Below are 21696 nucleotides of genomic sequence, written 5' to 3' on the forward strand. Positions count from 1 at the left end.
TTTTTCTTTCGGATCCACGGAGCAGTAATTACTATGTCGCTTCCGGAGGATCCCGCGGATTGGGATTGGATTTCACGAACTGCCATGAGACTGGGTTGGCACATTGCAATTTCGATGCTGAAACAATATATTGTGCAGTCCTAATGTGATGCTGGCTTCTTAGTTGTATTAGTTGTTCCACTAGTTAGGTCCAATCACTTTAATTACTATAAAGACCAAGCTCAGAAGCACAAAGAATATCATATAAAGAAAAAATCCTAAGCAAAAAGAAAAACTAAAAATCACTAAACAAAAATGGAAACACAGACAATACAGTCATGCTGAAGCTGTGATTGTGGATGCAAATCACATTACTTTGAATTTCATATTCTTGCTGTTTTTCATATTTTGGAATAATAATAGTTTTGGGTTACAGTTTCTAATATTGGTTAGTTTTTTTGTCCATTACATGTATGCACACTCACATACAGACCAATACACAACATTTCTTTGGATTGTAAAGCACCTTTAAATGTTTTTTTTTATGCTCTATTAATGTTATTTTCCGAATTAGATTTAAAGTTGATAGTGCCAATATGAGATGATGCACTGCTTGTGTACTGCTTGAGACTTACAAGCCCTCCCCTCTCCTTCCTCCCTTGCCTCTCTCTGTTGCCATGGATACTACAGTCGGTTGCCAAGTGAGGAGGACGGCTCTGTGTCAAGTAACGGCTCCGGGAAGCTGAACACCAGCAAGAGCTCCTCAGCCCGAAGGACAGCGACTGGCAGCAGCGGCAAGAACGGCAAGGAGGAGCTTCACAAGAGGAGCCCCAATGGTGAGGAGGAAGAGGGGGTCAGAGAGGAAATATGGAGGGGGTGTTAAAAGAGATGATGGATAGATAAAAAGAGATACATTCTGCCCCTCCTTTACGTTTACGTCACCCACCACAAAGTCTGTCATAGTTAATAAACAGGTGTTAATCTCCGCCCCACACACACACACACACACACACACACACACACACACACACACACACACACACATTCTCATACTGTTATATTTTACCCAAAGGATAATTAATATGAGCTAATGAAGTGCATATGAGCACAGAGTGAACACACTCATACATGTAGTGACTCAGCCTGCTTCTGCATCATGTAATTGTCAGTGACAACACTTATACTCATCATCTTTTACTCATACACACAAACCGCAGATACCGGTCTTAACTGGATCAAAAGAGACATCTCAGGTGTTTGTATTTTTAAGTGTTTATGTGTTTTAATTTGGATGCAATGCTGAAAATGCTATGGAGATAAAAAAAAAAGTGGTTTGCAGGGAATGTGCCATAAGCACTGCACCAAGTTACTCTTGAGTAGAATCACAGAGGAAAGACAGGAAAGTGGGTGAATTGGTGAAGAGTTGCGACAGCCTACTGCCAGATTAGGTGTTATTCAAATCCATACAACCCACACCATATAGTTTGTGCATTAGCAAAATGACTCATCTTTAAACCGGTGACACTTTTCTCTTTATCCTGCGAGAAAATACTTTGATACACTTGGTAACTATTAAAAAATAAATTAGCACGGTCATTTTTTCCCTTCTTTTTTATCGAGGTTGTGGGTATATTAGCAATTATCTCCATCTAGTCCTAGATACACACAGAAACACATTTCCATTCCAATCAACTTAAACACAAAAAACCCCAGCAGGCATGACTGACACTACTACTTAATTACACCATAGACTGTGGTTACATGAGCATACTACTGAATGGAACAGCCACAATCCTAGATGTTGGTAGTAGGGGTGCTATCGACAGCACCAAACTTTTTTTAAATAAAGAATTGACTTTCTGTCTTTCAGAGTTCCTTACAACATAAATAATATATGCTTTCATAGCCTATGTGATTGTCAGAAATGATAAACCTGTCTCCTCATGTTTTTATTAAAGGATTTATTTATGTTCATGATTGATTTAAGCAGAGCTTTCTATAAGCGTTGGCTTCCGGCCAAACAGCTTACTACTCATTTAAGTCTATAGGCTACTTTCTTGTCTTAGCTTTTGATTCTTATAAAATACTTTTGATTAACAAGTTGCGATTTACTACGTGTGTACATTTTACGACCACTATAGCCTCTGCTTCAAAAAGATACGACCATGATGATAGAAACGTCTGTCTGCTGAGAGGCTGTGTGTCCTGCGGATTAGAGAGCGGAGAAATGTCTTCAGTGTTTGACAAATATTAGCAAAAATAATTGATGACAAAACACTTTAAACGTACACTATGTCATTTTCTGCTGCTAGGGGTCTCTCAACCAAAACAATGGATGGTAAACACAGACTTTTGATGACGTTGTGAAGTTGCGTGGAACTATGGGAGTTGTCGTTTTCATTGTTAAACACCATCGCCGAAAAGAATACATAATTTCACAGACAAGTTTTTTACTCATTCAAGTTTTATTCATGTTACGTTTAGTAATATTTATTCATGTCATTCTAATAAAATAGCTGCAATTTCTCCATTATAATTACGTTTTCTTGATTGGATTTGTATTGATAGCTGACCAGTTAGTGAGCAAGCAAGCTAACATTAGCCAGCAGCTAAAACCACTATATCACAATATATTTAATGTCAATGTCACCTTTTGGATGTTTTAAACTGGGGCGAAAGGAGTTTGTTGTAATGTTACTCAACGATGCTGAGAGATGGGTGTGGGTGGGGATGGCTGGCGGAATCCGATGGCCGATGTTGTGCAGCAGCAGAAGATCTTCCAGCTGCCCGGAATTATCTCCCCCTTCACTTTTTTGTAATCTTAACCAGTCGTTTTAGTGCCTAACCCACCTTTTGTCGGGTAAAATGAACTGTGAAGACAGCTTAACGCGAAGGATGGAAAATTTCCGCAGGGAGTAGATTTTTGACACGAACACTGGTAACGTTAACAGAGACATAATGATAGTGGCTGGCTTCTAGCTGGCTGGGGGCTTACGTTACCTAATGCTATATGTCCCGGGGCTGTTGTCAGCTTTCATCCCGACTGAAGTCTCTTAGCCCCGGGGGAGTGAGGCAGACAGACCGGGGGGTGGTAGCTGGCTAAATTAGTATTAGATTAGTAATCTATCTATACAGCTAACGTTACTGGTGAACTTATTTGTGGGTCAGCCCAGTGCTGTTAACCGTGGTCAAAGCAATCATACAGAAAATAATTTTATGAGCGTGTTGAACAATGTTTTAACCTTATGTTACCCACCAAGCATTAGCATTAGCTACTTGTCAACCAGCACATTGTAATAACGTTAAGCTGGATTGATCGATATTGAAATGTATCAATAAATATGGTCTCTGCTGTATTACTGTGTTGCAAAGTGGCATGTAATCAATGACAAAATGATGCCGGGTGGCAGAAAGAAAATGCAGTATTACAGTTACTGAGTATAACTCTTTCTGTGACATTGTATGATTTACAATTACTCTCGAACATATCATCTGGGTGCTCGTGTTTTGACGTAAGTTAGAGTAACTAGAGGGGTCAAAGGTTATATGAAGCCACTGACAGGCGACTAAACGAAAAGTCCCATGTCAGAAATAAAATTGCAGATTTCTCTGGGTTTGAAAATTCTTGGAAACATTTGCAATAGTTTAAGTACACAACTCAACAAAATATATAACATAGGTATAGTCGTTTTTAGGTATTTTAATGCAGAAACGTTACATATTGTACCTTAAAGAATTGCAGTGACAGGGAACATCCTCATTAGACAGGCTACTTTGGGTGGCAACAACTTGACGATTGCTCATGTAGCATTAAAAATGTCAGGACCGGTGACCAGAACTCAGACGCAGACCAGAGGTTAGTTGCAATTAAGGTGATTTTATTGAACCGAACAAACAGAATGTGGTTTGAGAGGCAGGTGGTCCGGATGAGTCATAGAGAGGGAATGGGATCCGGGCTCCAGAACTCTGGGTCTAGCAGTGCTGGCAGGTAGAACAGGTTTCAGGCACAGGGCGGGATGGTAGGCTGAGGTGAGACAGGACTAAACAAGTTAGCAAAATGTTATTCACAATAGTGAAAGTTCTTAGATTGGCAGGCGTGTAATCATACAGGTTGATTCAATGATCCGGCAGAGACTGGAAGGTTGGCCTGGCTTATAAGGGGAGTTGATAGTTGATTAGGAACAGGCGTGCTAGTGGTGTGATGAGCCTCAGGTGTGTATGCAGGAGGAGTCCAAAATCCGGCGCACAGTGAACGCTGATAAGAACGGGCTTGAGCAGGGAAACATGAAAGGCTGGGTGGACTCAGAATGCGGGGCAGCTGGAGACGGACGGTCACGGGAGTGATAACCTTCTCGAGAACAAAGGGGCCAATGTACTTGGGTGACAGTTTCTTTGAAACAGCTTTCAATGGGAGATCTTTAATAGAGAGACATACCTTGTCTCCAACAGAATAGGTGGGGGCAGGGGTGTGTCGACGGTTGGCGTGGCGCTGATGGTGCCAGGTGCCTGGACTGAGGGAACTGCCAACTCTCTTTCCTGAGTGGGAAACAGCGGGGGTTGAAAACCATAAACACATTGAAATGGAGACAGACCTGTGGCTGATGTGGGTAGAGTGTTGTGGGCGTACTCCACCCATGGGAGCTGGGAATTCCAGGACGATGGGTTGGAGGATGCCAAACAGCGCAGGGTGGTCTCTAGTTTCTGGTTAGCTCTCTCTGCTTGTCCGTTAGCTTGGGGATGGAACCCTGAGGTCAGGCTGACAGTGGCTCCGATGGCACGGCAGAATGACTTCCAAACAGCTGAGGTGAATTGTGAACCTCTGTCGGAAACTATGTCCAAGGGCAGGCCGTGGACCGTGAATACCACAGAAACCAAGAGCTCAGCAGTTTACTTGGCTGTGGGCAGTTTAGGCAGAGGCAGGTAACGAGCAACCTTGCTGAAACAGTCCGCCACAGTGAGCACAACAGTCATACCTTTGGATGGTGGCAGTCCGGAGACAAAATCCAGAGACAGGTGGGACCATGGGCGACGGTATGGGCAGGGACTGCAGGAAACCAGGAGGAGGTTGGTTGGAGCTCTTATTCTGAGCACATACGGGACAGGCTGAAACGAAGGTCTGAATATCGGTCCTCATGTCTGGCCACCAGAACCGCCTGCGCAGGAATGCCAGAGAGCGGGCCACTCCATGATGGCACGATAGTCTGGAGGAGTGGCCCCACTGTAACACAGATGGTCGGACAGAAAGAGGTACAAACAGAAGGCCCGGGGGGCCATTACCTGGGTCAGGCTGATGCTGCAGAGCCGTCCTCACCTTGCTCAATCTGGTGGCTACCCCGATGATACAGATTCTGGGGACAATGGTCAGGTTCCGCAGCGGTCTCTTCTCTCTCAAACAGTCGAGATCGTGCGTCTGGCTTCACATTCCTAGATCCGGGCCTGTAGGTCAGAGCAAACTTGAAACGACCGAAGAACAGGGCCCACCTGGCTTGACGAGGGTTAAGGCGCTTCGCTGAGTGGATGCACTCCAGGTTTTTATGATCGGACCAAACTGCGAACGGCTGATCTGCGCCCTCCAGCGTGTCGCCACTCCTCGAGAGCAAGTTTGACCGCCAGCAGTTTGCGGTTCCCGACATCGTAATTCCTCTCTGTGGGGGATAAACGATGGGACAAAAAAGCACAGGGATGAAGTTTATTATCCTCGAGGGACCGCTGGGACAGGACAGCTCCGATACCCACGTCCGAGGCGTCGACTTCGACCACAAACTGTTGGGATGAGTCAGGCTGAGTGAGAATAGGGGCTGAGGTGAACCTTTTCCTCAGCTCCGAAAAGGCTCCTTCCGTCTCGGAGGTCCAGTGAAACGGTCTAGCAGGGGAGGTAAGTGCAGTTAATGGTGCAGCAATGCTTCTGTAATTTCTAATGAAGCGTCTATAGAAATTGGCAAAACCCAAAAATCTCTAAAGCTGCTTCCTACTCTTTGGCTTGGGCCAATCCAAGACCTCACCTTCTTGGGGTCCATCCTCACCTGACCCTTTGAGATGATGTGGCCCAGAAACGTGACTGTGGAGGCGTGGAACTCACACTTCTCTGCCTTGACAAATAGCCGGTTTTCTAGCAGCCGCTGGAGGACTTGGTGAACATGCTGGATGTGTTCTGCTTGGTTCTGGGAAAAAATGAGTATATCATCAAGGTAGACAAAAACGAATCTGCCCAGCATATCTCTCAGCACATCATTCACCAAGCACTGAAAAACTGCTGGTGCGTTGGTGAGGCCAAAAGGCATAACTAAGTACTCAAAGTGTCCAAGGGGAGTGTTAAAGGTAGTCTTCCATTCATCCCCCTCACGGACCCGGACTAGGTGGTAGGCATTGCGCAGGTCCAGCTTAGTAAAGACTGTTGCCACCTGGAGGGATTCAAAAGCAGAGTTCATGATAGGAAGTGGATATTTAGTTTTTACTGTAATGTCATTCAAACCGCTGAAGTCGATGCACGGCCTGAGTGTTCCATCTTTCTTGCCCACGAAGAAAAACCCGGCTCCCAGAGGTGATGACGAGGGACGGATGATCCCTGCCGCCAGCGAGTTGTTAATATACTCCTCCATAGCCGCCCGCTCTGGCCTGGAGATGTTATACAGACGACTACGAGGAAACGTGGAACCAGGCAGCAGGTCGATGGCGCAGTCATAGGGTCGGTGCGGGGGTAAAGAGTGGGCCTGCTGTTTACAAAACACTTCAGGAATTTCATGGTACTCAGCGGGGATTAATGACAGGTCCGGCCGGACTGGTTTGGGTTTCTGGTGGATTAGAGAGGGAGGCAGAGCAGACCGCAAACAACTGGCATGACAGGTGGGGCTCCAGTTAGTTATCTTAGCTGTTTTCCAGTCAATGTTAGGATTATGTTTAATCAGCCAGGAGTGCCCCAAAACCAGTGGTATGTATGGGGAGTTAATTACAAAAAAGGAAATGAGCTCAAAATCAGAATCAGATCAGAATCAGAAATACTTTAATAATCCCAGGGGGAAATTATTTTTGTTACGTTATGTATGTATTGTTTTGTTTTGTTTGTTAAAATGGTTACCTGACAGCTGGAGCTGGACTGGGCAGGTGCGGGTGGTGACTCGAGCCAGCAGTCTCCTGTCGACTGTGTTAGCCTCCAGCAGCTCCTCCAGTAGCTCCATAGGCAACCCCCAGCTGTTGCTAACATGGTGTCTAAAAAACTCTCGTCGGCTCCTGAATCAATGAGCGCTAGGAGCTCCAGAGTCTGGTCCCTCCAGCTGATGGTGGCATGTAACTGGGTACGAGGTCGGGAAGACAGGGGTATAGTTGCTCGGCTCGCTAGGATGCTCCCCCTGGCTAGCGAGCCCTCCAGTTTAACGGTTGGCTTGGGCAGGTGGCCAGGTTTTCAGTAGAAACCTGGTCACTACCAGTAGAGGCACATGTTGTTAGCTCTTCGTTGTTCCCGTTCCTCCGCGCTGAGCTGGTTCCGTCCCAGCTGCATAGGTTCGCCCTCGGTGTAATCCTCCTGCATCACGGTTTCCCGTGGCTGTACATGGCTGGGAACAGGCTGGGATCTAACCGGGGCTGGGGAATGCTCCTTCCAACGAGGCGTTGCGTCACAGCCCGAATTACGCCGCTTCTCCCTTCGCCGTTCACGGCATCGATTGTCTATACGGATTGTCAGAGAAATTAAATCATCCAAGTCATTAGGCACAGGGTGTGATACTAGTTCATCCTTTAGTAATTTACTTAATCCATTGACAAACACTGCCTGCAGGGACGCCTCATTCCACCCACTCTCTGCGGCCAAAGTCCGGAACTCAATGGCGTATTCAGCCACGCTCCGAAGCCCTTGGCGGAGAGAGAAAAGCCTCCTGGAAGTCTTTACCTTGGACCAGGTGGTCAAAAACCTTAGTCATCTCGGCAGTGAAGGCTGCATAGGTGGTGGTGGATGAGGGAGAGAGCAGCAGGGGTGGATGTGTTGGTCGGTGTAATCCAGGTCTCACAGAGAGCAAGTAAGTCTTGCGGGTGGCAGCTGGCAGTTCCACAGGCCACCTGTGACGAGGTGTTGAGTGTGTGTGGAGCGGGTGGGATAGGTAAGAGAGGTCGGGTTGTGGAAATGTTGTGAACATATGCAAGGTTTGTAGTATCTCCGATAGGATACATGAACAGGAATGGAGAAGCAGCACATTTTCAGATAAAGACACTGAGCAATGCAAGTAAGATACCAAGCCCACTTAACCTCCCACAAAGACTCCTGCATAGACTCTTTTGTCTTTGTCCTCCGAGTCTTCGTCAGATGAAGCTGCCGCTTCACACAAATGCCAGTATTAAATACAAGGAGGTGATTGGTGTTGGCTACAGGTGAGGAGGAGCAGCAAAAAAGAACAGCAAAAAGCAGCAGAATGAGCGAAATTAGCAGAACAAAAGCAGTCAAATTAAATTTAAGGCAACAGATCCAATGACAATGAGCAGAGAAGCCTAATAATGTAAGTACTTATCTTAGTTTCTAGCTGTCTAGCAGTAAGTCTCCTCAGCAGTCAAATGCACTCTCTGTCCCTTCCTGTTTGAAGCATGCAACCATCTAGCCCATAATAAAGAAAACCAACTTAGATACTGCTTTTTCCAACAACTATAGGCCTATATCTCAAATCCCAATGTTGTCAAAATTCTTAGAGAAGGTTGTGGCCAATCAACTTGAGGCACAATATTTAGGGTTCAATCATGGTTTCGGAAAAGCATTTCTTCTGAAACTGCTCTTCGGAAAGTTTCTAACGATATTTGTGTCTATATATGTCCTCTGTTGTGGGTGATTGTTCTGTGTTGGTACTTTTTTTACCTCAGCTCAGCGTTCAACTCAGTAGACTTTAATATTGGGACTTTAGCTTATTCACTGTAACCCCCAGAGTTAGATAAGTCCATACATACCCTTCTCATCTCTCTGTTGTGACTCTGTCCGACGGTTCCACCGGTAGCTTAGCCTAGCACAGATCCTGAAGGTAATCGGTTCCAACTAGCCTACTGCTCCGAAAAGTGACAACATAATGCCAACATGTTCCTATTTACATGTTGTGATTTGTATAGTCACAGCATGTACAAATAACAAGGTAACAAGAGACACAGCCATCTTCTAATCATATATAAACTGGGAACTATATTCTCAGAAAGGGCTTCTCAGGTGCTGCAAAGCATATCACTCCGCCCAAGTAGCAGAAGTAGCACTGCTTTGCCTTTCTGAGAACAACTCGCACGGAGATGAGAAGGGTATGTATGGACTTATCTAACTCTGGGGATTACGGTGAATAAGCTAAAGTCCCAATAAGTTGACGTGTTACTTTAATTATATCTCACTGACAGAAGTTTCACTGTCTCTATTGGAGACTTTGTGTAAGATTCCTCTCTACTGTCCTGTGGTGTCCCACAGGGCTCGGTTCTGGGGCCCCTGTTATTCTCTTTATATTTGCTGATCTTGGGACAGATCATAAACAGATTTAATATTGCATACCAGTTATAAGCGGATGATATCCAGCTCCATTTTTCATTTAAACCCATGAGGCTTTTAGGTTATCTAGGCTTCTTGACTGTCTCAATATTATTAAGAACTGGTTAGCAGAAAACTACTTTCAGCTCAATGCTGATAAGACGGAGGTTCAGGTTGTTGCTCCAGAAAATATCGTCCCCACAAACATGGAATGTATTGGGCCTCTTTCCTCTGATGTCTGCTCCAAACTGCGTAATTTAGGGGTGATATTTGATCAATCTACATTGTTCAAAAACCATATTAAGCAGCTGACCAGATCTTATTCTTTCTAGTTAAGAAATATTAGTAAACTAAGATCCGTCATTTCAACTGCTGAACTTGAGATGCTACTACATGCATTTATCTCCTTTAGGCTCCTGCATATGTGGCTGAGCTACTTTAATCATATTTATCAGCTCGCTCTCTTAGGCCTAACATGTTAAATTTACTGCCTGTTCCACGCACCTGGCTTAAGACCCGTGCTGATAGATCTTTTGAGTCCATAGCACAGAAAGTCACCTTATGTTTTGCTGTTTCTGTGCACTCTTTAAAAAAAATCTGATGAAAAACCCACCTTTTTAGACAGGCATTTGGTTGACTGTGGGCTGTCTGCACTTTATGTAGTACTTTGTAATTTCATTATGATGTATTGTTTTTAATATTTATTATCTTGTATGTTTTTATGTAAAGCACTTTGTGATTCAATCTGTGAAAAGTGCTCTATAAATACAATTCACTTACTTACTTTTTTACTTTCCTGCAGAAAGTTAGATAAAAAGACTGATACCATTCTCATGTCTTATGGTGGTAAAACCAGGCAATGGTTAGCTTGGCTTACCATGAAGACTGAAATCAGGGGGAAAATAGCTAACTTCTGAAGTTCAAAAACATTAGTACCTCTAAAGCTTGGTAATTACAGTAACATACTGTACCTTGTTTGTTTAAGCTGTACACAAACGGAAATGTAAAAATTACTAATTGTGGATTTTTTGGGAGTTAGTGCTGGAATTTATTTTTGGCAACTGACCTGTCCTGACACAAAGCTAACTGGCTCCTGACCGTCCATAATGACTATACAGACATACAGTGGTATTGACTATTCTATTTATTCAGATTTTAAATTACACCAGCATGTGTTATTTACCACCAGTATGGGAATAAGTTAAAATAAAATCATGTGTATAGTAGTGGCGTGTGTGCATGTATGTTCAAGTGAGGGCAGTTAGGGACATTATCTATTTCTCCATACAATTATTCAGGATCAGTGTAGTTTGTGCATTGATAATGGCAGATGATGATAACAGACAACAGTTACATATCATTAGTCAGTCACAGATGCTGCTAAAACATCAGCAATTATGGAAACTTGGTTGCACTCATGGTGTATATTGTTTATTATGGCTGTAGTGTGGTGTGAGTCTCTTCATCAGACAGATTAGTCTCTTTTACTCACCTTCTTTAAACTGAAGTACATAAGCCTGAAAACATCTCAATTCAGTGTGTTACATCAAAATGTGGTGGAATATATTTTACATTATAGCTACTTTCTACAGTAGATGACTTTTAGAGCAATTTACCTTAAAGAGTTGACTGTGTAGAGAAGTGGTAAAAGTAAGAGAAAAAGGATGACAATGAAAAAAAGGTCCTTCTATAGACCCTCAAATTGATCGTTATCATCACATCAATCCTTGGCCTTTGCTCTGCAGCTAAATGTTAATGACACTGGCCTTTCTGTAATCTGCAAGGTGTAAATGCAAGGTATGTTTGTGTCCTATACATAGTTACAAAACAAACCATCCATCTTCATCTGCTTATTTGGGGTTGGGTCGCAGGAGAAGCAGCTCCAGCAAGGGACCCCAAACTTCCCTTTCCCGAGCCACATTAACCAGCTTTGACTGGGGGATTCCCAGGCCAGTGTGGAGATACAGTATAATCTCTCCACCTAGTCCTGGGTCTTCCCCGAGGCCCCCTCCCAGCTGGACGTGCTTGGAACACCTCCCTAGGGAGGTGCCCAGGGGGCACCCTTACCAGATGCCCGGACCACCTCAGCTGGTTCAACGCAGTTCCTCACGGGTGACTGAGCTTCTCACCCTATCTCTACAGGAGACGTCAGCCAACCTTCTGAGAAAACCCATTTTGGCCGCTTGTACCCATGATCAAGTTCTTTCGGTTATGACCCAGCCTTCATGACCATAGTTGACGGTAGGAACGAAAATTGATCGGTAGATCGAGAGCTTTGCCTTCCAGCTCAGTGGTGCAGTAAAGCTGTGGTACTTGAACTCCTTCATTTTGGGTAAGGACACATTCCCCACCCGGATTAGACACTCCATCGTTTTCCTGCTGAGAACCATGGCCTCAGTAGTAGAAATTGTCCTTACGGCAGCCGCCAGTGTTCAGAGTACACGTTATTTACATGTAGTGTCATGTTTCCAATATGGTTCAATGCCTCTGCTGATTGTGACGTCACCCCACCTGTCCTGCCCATAACTGTTACACTCATAGGTGGTAATAGGTGGTGCAGGAACAGCAACAAATAAAGCCGGCTTAGCTGCAGCCAGTATGAATGGTGACAGTGTGGGTTTGGAGCTGAGTTAATGGCAGACTGTTGTAGCCCTACAATGAAGCAGTCTGCCATATGATGTCAGTCAGGCAGTGAGTCACAGTGGACCCAGTACAACGCTGTCCATCTGCTGCTCCCTGCAATACCATACACACATTAATATATAGAGCCTCATATACTGTAAGAAGCAGACCACACACCTTACAGCTGATGTTTTCTCATCAAGCCAAACAACATGAAACTGCACAGAGTTGTGTTTTGAAATCCTGAGCCATGGGACCTAAATACAAGTAGTATTGCAACACAGTCTCAAGGCAGTTTGTTAAATGGTCACGTAATTTTTTATCTATTGATACGTTTACACGGACACGTTTATCTCGTTTTATTCGTGATGGTCAGCACGTTTTTTAAACTAATGTATTTCAATGGGAAGCATCTTTCGTGATCACAGCACGATTCCGGGTTGGGTTTAGGAAAACAATAACGGGACGCGGTACAATAACGGGACGGTTTGGCTTAGGAAAAGAACGACGGGGAAAGAAAACGTGACACGCGGGACACGATCCCCAGTCTCTGGGGGACACTGGACAACAACGGGACGGTTGGGTTTAGGAAAAGAAGAATGGGGAAAGGAAACGTGACACATGGCACACGATCCCCGGTCTCCTGGGTGAAAGTCCTGTGTTGTTTGACCCATCCACCACCCCAACCAACCTACGCGGATTTTCGGCCTTTCATACTACTCGCTACCGTCGCTCTTAATATAGTAGTTTAAAAAAACGTGCTGACCATCACGAAAAAAACTAGATAAACGTGTCCGTGTACACGAATCAATAGATTAGATTACGTGACCATTTCACGAACTGCCGTGAGACTGGGTTGAGTATTGTATTGTTCTAATCTAAATTTAGAGGGTTGCCATGACAATAATTCTATCTTACATTAGTGACAGAATAAGACAAAGGTTATTATTTTGGAGTGCATATCAGGGCCAATGGAAGCATGGAAAAAAACATAACACCAGGAAGAAATCAGAAAAGCCACCTTTCAGAATTGTGCATGAAGACCCTGGTACAGATACATGAAATTGTCTAACACACACACCTACTGTACATACAAGCAATCCTTTTAGGTTCTTACATCATTGGGTTCTTGTTTGGTTGTTTACATTTATCATTTACTAGGTCAGGGGTGTGAAACATACGGCCCGTGGGCTAGAACCGGCCCGCCAAAGGGTCCAATCAGGCCCACTGGATGACTTTGCAAAGGGTGAAAATTGCAGAGAAGTAATTAATTCCAATTCCAAACTTACCACTTTAATCTCAGAGAATAACCAAGGTCTTTTTCCAGAAATTTACGACTTTAATCTTTAAGTTTTTTCTCAGAATATTACCCCTCTCTCCAGGGTCCGTAACTTTATTTTTTTTCCTACAATGGCCTTAGAATGCTGTCGTAGCGGAAGTAACTTGCATTTGCCAACATCAAGCTGACAAGAAACTCTGTGGCAGATAGAATTTCTGTTGTGGTTTACTGGTTTGGCCCATTTGAGATCAAATTAGGGGTATGTGGCTCATGAACTAAAATGAGTTTGAAACCCCTGTACTAGGTAGTGTCACTGACAGTGACAGTTTTTGCTGCTAGTCCCAAACAATACCTGAGTTACAATGCTTTATTCTGTACCTTACTTACAAAAATGTAACATGTTTTTTTTATGTTTTTTCATTTGTTATTTGTAGCCAGACTTTTCTAAAACCCAATTTGCAACAAAATAAAACATCACATTACATGTCATTTAGCTGACGCTTTTATCCAAAGTCAGAGGTCACATGCCTCGGAGCAACTATGGGTTAAGTGTCTTGCTCAAGGACACATTGGTTAATGTATCACAGTGGGAATCGAACCCAGATCTCCCACACCAAAGGCATGGGTCATATCCACTGCACCATCACCACCCCCGAAACAATATACTCATAGACAAATTGTGTCCAAGGAAACAATGTAGGAATAAAATGCAATTGTGTGTAGAAGCAATCACACGCTGCCACTGTCAATGTTACTGCCATGACTCATTAAAGGAATAGTTTGACATTTTGGGAAATGATAGATGTGAGGATCAATACCACTCTCATATTTGTCCTTTCAATATAAGGCTACAGTCAGCTTAGCTTCGCTAAAAGGTATAATATGTAACTTTTCTGCATTCAATGTCTGTAAAAAAAAGTACTAGACCTATGTTATACATTTTGTTGAGTTGTGTACTTTTGTATTATCCTAAATGTTTCCAACAATGTCCAAACCCAGAGAAATCCGTAATTTTAATCAAGGTAACGGTCTGTTACATTTGTTTGCCTGTCATTGGCATCTTATCCCTTTTGTGCATGCATCAGCATTGTGTCATAAATTTACGTATTTTTTATCCAGTTTTAAGCCAATAATGAATAAAGGACTTTAGTCATAGGACGAGAGAAGAGAGAAACAAGTTTGTCACAGCCCCCCTCCAGGATGTGTCCACCAAACAGTGTCGGAGAAACAGATTTTTATGTGAATCTGCTTTATTCAGTGTTTTTACTGGTGTTAATCACAAATGTTTGTTTTGGAGAAGAGGAGACCTCTGCGGATAATTCGGCTCCTGGTAAAAACCTCCTGAAGGAAACCTAACCGGGAGGACCTGATTGCAATGATGGCAATGGTGGTGAATACTCCCACGATCCCACGCTACCTCACAAAGTCACCAAACTCCACCAAAAATTTTTTGTTATTGTTTGATTGAGAGACCCCTAGCTGGCGGGAAATTACATATTGTACGTTTAAAGACTGGAAACATGGGTAAACCGTTACCCTGGCTCTGCACATCTCACGAAAAAGCATAACGATCAATGTTTTCTTTTACATGTTTTACAACATGATCTAAAATGTAAATACATTTTATAGGTGTTGGAAAGTGGAGTTCTGTATTTGCTATACTAAGCTAATCATCTGCTGATTTCCCAAAATCCCCTGCATAAAATCCAACCTTAAATGCACTCAAACAGAGGGTAAGCCAATCATACTAGGGCAAAAAGCTTCTTGAACACAAGGAAGGTCAAATTAAATCAATCTACATGGTGCAAGAAATTGATGTGATCGGCAAGCTTTTTCCCCCTATTTGACCCCCCCCTATTGTTATGCTTAGAAGATTGAACAAAATTGCTGTTTGGATATTGTGGGAATTTGTGGCACAATTTCTGATATGTCTATAATTGCAACTTTACAGCTTACTGGAAGTACTGTCTCTGTCTAACTCTTTCTAACCTATTTGTCTTCTTCTTCCCAGACCCATACGAAGACCATTCAGGCTCTCTGCGTCTCATCACCATTAAACCCATGACTGCTCAACCAACCTACTCCTATCCCTCCTCCTCATCCCACAGCCAAGACTCTGTGGTCCTTAATGTGGAGGTAAGTCCACATCGGGGGCGGATCTACAGGGGGGGGGGGCAGCTGACCCCCCCACTGTAGTGCCTTGCCCCCCCAGCTACCCCCCCTAACTTTGGTGTTCAAAAAACTGTACTTGTAAAAACAAACTGCCATTATGTCCACAAGCTTCTTAAAACATTGAACCAAACAATGAATTTATGTTAATTAATAATAAATGATAATTGTAGATGTAATCCTAGCCCCCTGCCCCTCAAATACTTAGCTACGTCCCTGCATCAAATGTGCAGAGCAGCTTTCTCACAGTCTGGCTTGCACACAGCGAGTCTGCTGTGGTGTGGTGGCCCTGCATCCCGGCAAAGACTGGAGCGACTGAGCTGCCCCTGAGCCTCTGAAGGTGAAGTCAGTTTCCCCAGGTGAAGTTTAAACACACGTTTAATTAAGCTAAGTTAAATTTGTAATAAATGTAATGTATGCTAAAGGCGAGTCAGCATCAACAACAGTGCATCTATTACATTAGCCAAAAGTAAATTCGCCCCCTCATGACTTGTAAGAGCATTCTGCCTTTTGCTTAGTTTTGATTTAAGTAATGACAAGAACAGCATAATACAAAATATTACAAACTGGCATGTTTGAATTCATAACGTTTACAGAGGGTCGCCGTTTCGGTGGCGTTATGTTACAACAAACTACACAGTGTTTGCTGAGACAGATCATCTGTATGTGATTAGTTAAGGAGTAGCCTACTATAAAATCTACTTCCTCTCACATATCACGGCAATAAGGTTGCACAAATTAAACCAGGTGGCATCCTTTACTGTCAAACTGGGAAAACAACAAATACAATGGGATTAAGAAGGCTAGTCTAAACATAACTGTTGTTTGCATGTAATAAATCTCTTCTGATGTTATGTTTGTTATGCTACATAGCTACAGGGCCCTACAGTGTAATGTAATTCAAGGATAACCAGAGCTTTTCACATGTTGAAGTTTGCAGGCCAGGTTAGCTGGAGATATTAGCTGAAGCCTAAAAGTGGGGATATTGCCAGCCAAGAAAATTCAGAGTAGTGCACAGGAGGAAGGGAAGGAGGGGAATGAAGAAGGAGAAGGCAGTAAACTGGAGAGACCAAGCGGGTCAGAGCAGGAGAAGACCACAGAAGGAGATGCAGAAATAAGTGAAAAAGAAGAGGGAAAGGAAGAATTGACTGTGAGGGATGAAGAGGAGAGAGGTGTTTGCAGATTCAGAGAGAGGGACAGAGGCAGGGAGTGATCAGGAGGAGGCAGATGAAAAAGACAGGGGGGAAGAGGCCTGTCATTACCCCTGGACCATATGGTTTGTTTATATTCTCCTTCCATATAAATTGCAGTACAGTAGCATAACATGTCATGTCACGCAGTAAAATGACATGTTTTCAGTTTTGGGCTATTTCTATTCTGTTGTATATGTTATAGGGTTAGATATGTACAGATTTACATATATACATAGATTATCTAATTATGTTTTACAGTTTCTCTATCATAGCATTTGTTTGACCTTTTGTTTGATCATAATTACTGATAAAATAAGACACATTATGTTCTATTTTCTGTTCTATTTGTCTGTATCAGTAAATATGATCAAGCCATTTAATTCAAATTCAGCTAAATTCAATTGTATTTATTGTATCAAATCGTAACAAGAGTTCACTCTTCTCAATACACTTTACAGATAGAGTAGGTCTAGACCACACTATAATTTACAAAGACCCAACAATTCCCCCACGAGCAAGCATTTGGTGCAACAGCGGCGAGGAAAAACTTCCTTTTGGGCAGAAACCTCAGACAGACCCAGGCTCTTGGTGGGCAGCCATCTGCCGCTGCCAGTTGGGACACAGACAGATACAGATACAGAGAATTATGATTCATAATAATTATAGCAGTTGGTATGATGAACGGTGGCAATTATAGTAACAATAAAGATAATAGAACTATGACTAGAAATAATAAATGTAGCAGTTCAGGGTGTAGCAGGGTGTTGCTGGGCATAGTAGGGCATAGCAGTGCATTTACATATGGGGGTTTCCCATGTACCATCTTCCCCTGCCACCCTGCCAAGATCTCTTGCTACCCCTTTGCCACCCCCAAAATTTTCTAGATCCGCCACTAGTCCACATACACACATATACGTAATCTACACACACCATCAAGGCTTTATAGCACTCAGCTGTGAGGTAAGTCTGCAGCACTGACTGTATAGGGCAGAACAATAACTACAACATCATCATCATGAGTCACACAGCAGCATTTGGTGGCTTTTACTTTTACATATCACATCTTCCCAGTCCTAATGTTACGGTGGCCGACAGGGGCAAACGCACTGCAACTTAATGAAATACACACAAATAGACAAAATACAAGCAAATTAAGAAAACATCTTCATAAATTTGACAAAACGTGCAGCTTTTAGCAAACGTGCTGCAAATACACACAACACAACCAAATACACAAACGCACTGCGAATAAAGAAACGATGCAAAAAGAAAAGCACACAACCCAAAAAACAGAACCGATGCAAAAAGAAAAGGACACAATCCCCAAAAACAAATGCAAAAAAAAAAAACGCTGCATATTACACAACGGAAGTTCTTCAGGCCTCTAGGGGGAGCGCTAAGTGGAACAGCTTGATATTCGACCCCACAGGGAGAGAGTGCTCTGCCTTTTTATTGCCACGAGTTTACAGACACGTCTCTGCTGATTTGGTATCACATGGGACCTGAGCCAATAAACTAGAGACACACCCACCAAATGAGAGAACACATATCTCAAACATAGACTTCATATTTACAGTCGATGATCTCAAAGCAGTTGCACACCGTTGAGATTGAACGTGCCCCGGCTCTCTCTCTCTCTCTCTCTCTCTCTCTCTCTCTCTCTCTCTCTCCGTGGGGTCGAAAATCACTACGTTCCACTTAGCGCTCCCCCTAGAGGCCTGGAGAACTTCCGTTGAGTAATCTGGATGCAGTGTTTTTTGTTGTTGCATTTGTTTTCGGGGATTGTGTGCTTTTCTTTTTGCATCGTTTCTATATTTGCAGCGCGTTTGTGTATTTCTTTTTGTTGTGTGCATTTGCAGCACGTTTGCTAAATGCTGTGCATGTGTTGTCAAATTAATAAAGATGTTTTCTTAATTTGCTTGTGTTTTGTCTATTTGCGCATTTCATTAAGTTGCAGTGCGTTTGCCCCTGTCGGCTACCGTATAAAGTAGATAGTTGTACTTCACACTCATCAGGCATGATGAGCATGCCGTTTACATTCAAGCCTTTGCCAAGTTCACGAAGTTCACACAATGCTGATTAACCCTATTACCGCCAGGGAAAACTTTATGTATTTCCAGTATACCGGAGTAGTGTCATTCCTGCGCTGGCGCACCAGAAGGATGCCAATACAGCTTATTTGTACCATGGATGTATAATAATAACTGGACCAGGGATGCACTGAATCCGGGATTCAGTTTCTGCTAAACCTTAGAATTTTTTTCCTGCTGGCCCCGTCCACAAGTTCCCATAGACTGTAGGCTTTACATAGTGGTGACATCACAGGTTTTTAAATCGCTTTTCTCGGCTTGAGAAAGGTTTTTCAAATATAAAAAGTCCATGGATTAAAAAATTCTGAATAGAAAGAGTCATAATGGACCTTGTTTGCAGTTTGAGGTGCCCTGTCATCAATTTTACAGGCTTTTCTATTATAATGGTGGTCTATGGAGAAAAAAAAAAAAATTGGGCCGCAGGGGGATTTTTCATTGCAATACTGTGAGTGTCCTCTGGAAAAAAAAGAGGCTGCAAGGCTAAGCAGCGACATTGTATCCAGTTCTGATTTTACATCCATGATTTGTACTCAGAATGAGTGCAGTAGTTTAATAACTCCACAACATCATTGTTACATGAGCAGTACACGGAGTGCTGACAACTAACTTTCTCACTCACTTACAGTTCTTCACATGTCAATAGTGTTTGTGTGATAACTCTCACTGCCAGTGGGGGTGAACAAAGTTAGAGACTCCAGCTTTAATATGGCAGATGTTTTTTTTTTCAGTCATATTGTTTGGTCATGTTTATGTTTGGAACTGTTGTTGCTTCATGTCAGTGGTTCCCAAACAGGGGTACTTGTATGTCAGGGGATACTTCTTCAGTTGCCAGGTTTTTTTTGGAAAAATTGTGTTTGACTACTACAACTAATTTGAAGAACTAGAAATTACTACTTAAAAAAAGATATCCACATAGTGAGTGAGCTGTAACACCAGAGCACTAGTTGTGATTGAGAGTGCATTAAAACTAGTCAGCAAGCGATCAGAGAAGTCTAAATAGTTGATTAGTTAATTACCAGATAAATGATGGAAATAACTAGCTAGAGTAATGGATGAAATAGTATTCTAAAAGTTTTGGATGAATCAGGGTTGCTAACTCTCACCTCTCTGCAGCTGGAACTGTGATACACAGGCTGATTATCCCTCAATCTTTTAACATAAGATCAGAAAATCGATCAATTGATTAAGTGTGCATTAGTAGAAAATATCATGTTTAGGGTGTGACACATTCTCTGATTACGAACTGTCGGGAATGCTTGTTAAAACACATTGATTGCAACACAAACACAAGTGATTGCGCTAGAAAGAAAGGACAAAAACATTTTCAAAAATGAAACAGTTCATCATAAAAAATGCTCTCAATTGGTTGCCTCTAAGCGGATAGAGCCAGGTAAATAGGATTGCTTTAAATCAATATGGATTGTTTGCAGGCAAACCATGGCGGGCTGAAACAAAAGTCTGACATTGAGCACTACAGGAACAAACTGCGGCAGAAGGCCCGGAGGAAGGGCTATGGAGAGTTCTCTCTGTCTGAGGGTGGCAGCCATGGTTACAGTCACCATGACACCAGGCACAGTCGGCACGACAACGGGGTCAAGGAGCCAATGACTGCTGAGGAAAAGAGGGCATCCTTCGCAGGATGTCATAAGAGGTATGGAGTACACAGTAGATACCAGAAAAAATAGGAGTTATTTATTCTGAATATAATTTAATGCACGTCATCATTGAAAACATAAGAATGTTCCTTTACTCACAGCTTCATTGGCCATAACTGCATTGCCCTGGTTAAACAAATACAAATAATTAGCCAAAATCACCAAACATTATGGCAGTTATGTAGAAATGTTTGACAGTCCCAAAATTAGAGGATTACATTTATATGACATATTCTGGTTTTGTTCCATTTTATCTCAACTATTGTACTGCTTAAAGTGCTTTACAATGTTTCCACCAGGAATTATAGATCTACTGTAGATGTGTAGATGTAAAACATAGTTGCTAAGCAACACATAGGGAGTGAGTAGTGATGGGTGATTTTTGGTCAGCACATTAATATTTTACAGTTCATAAAGATAAGTGTCTGTTATATCTCTTAGTTTTGTCTCTAACTGATTTAACACATTCAACCTTTACACAGTTCAATAATGATTTTATATTTGCTGTTTAGGCAAAGACAAGAACTTATTTGCCTTCTGAAAGTTAAACGGAACATCTGTGGATGTCACAGTATGTAGTAGTTTGACTGAAAAGTGATATCTGGGATTCAAAATGCAGAAACACCACAGCATGCAGTACTAGGGTTTTTATGTAAAAATGTGAATTGGCCTAAATTAATTCCTGCTCATGCTCAGTGTCCATTTTAATCACATGTCACTGAAAGCCCTGAAAGGCAAGGTGAATAAAAATTCACAAAAAAAGTTTATCTTCTACGTAGTAGATAACATCTAAAACTGTATATGCTACGTATGAGATATGAGATAACATCTCATACATACGAGATAAACTCTTAGGCCTAATTAGGCTGTTTTGAGTGAGAAAGCCATGCAGAATGAAGCACTTAGTGCATGATACAAAGGGTGTTAAACAATCAGCCAAATGCAGCATAAAAAAGGTTTTACTAATCAGTTAACTACAAATGTCCACTGTAAAACATAATGGAACTGTGCATAGGCACCGGCAGGAGTCTATTTCACAGCCTGCCAACGCTTAGGTTCCCACTTAGAGAGCGAGTGAGCGAGCAAGAGAAAGAGAGATTGATTCATGTTTTTTTGCACTGAAGTTACCGATACAAAACCACCATAAAACTAGGACTAGCCCACTACACGCATTTCAAATACCGGCCAACAGGCAGGGTTTACACAATGATCATTGCAGCTCTCATAAAGTAGC

General features: G+C 42.6%; 1 protein-coding gene across 1 annotated transcript in view; it reads left to right on the forward strand.

Moving 5' to 3' along the window:
* LOC116057569 (UPF0606 protein KIAA1549L-like) overlaps positions 1–21696 on the forward strand; it is a 131676-nt gene that overhangs the window by 66998 nt on the left and 42982 nt on the right. Inside the window, exons 6-8 of the mRNA XM_031310106.2 lie at positions 670–815; positions 15367–15491; positions 20238–20458. Coding sequence (XP_031165966.2) covers positions 670–815; positions 15367–15491; positions 20238–20458 — 492 coding nt within the window. The remainder of the gene's footprint in view (positions 1–669; positions 816–15366; positions 15492–20237; positions 20459–21696) is intronic.

This window comes from Sander lucioperca, chromosome 7, assembly GCF_008315115.2.
Source record: "Sander lucioperca isolate FBNREF2018 chromosome 7, SLUC_FBN_1.2, whole genome shotgun sequence".
In the NCBI taxonomy this organism is placed as follows: domain Eukaryota; kingdom Metazoa; phylum Chordata; class Actinopteri; order Perciformes; family Percidae; genus Sander; species Sander lucioperca.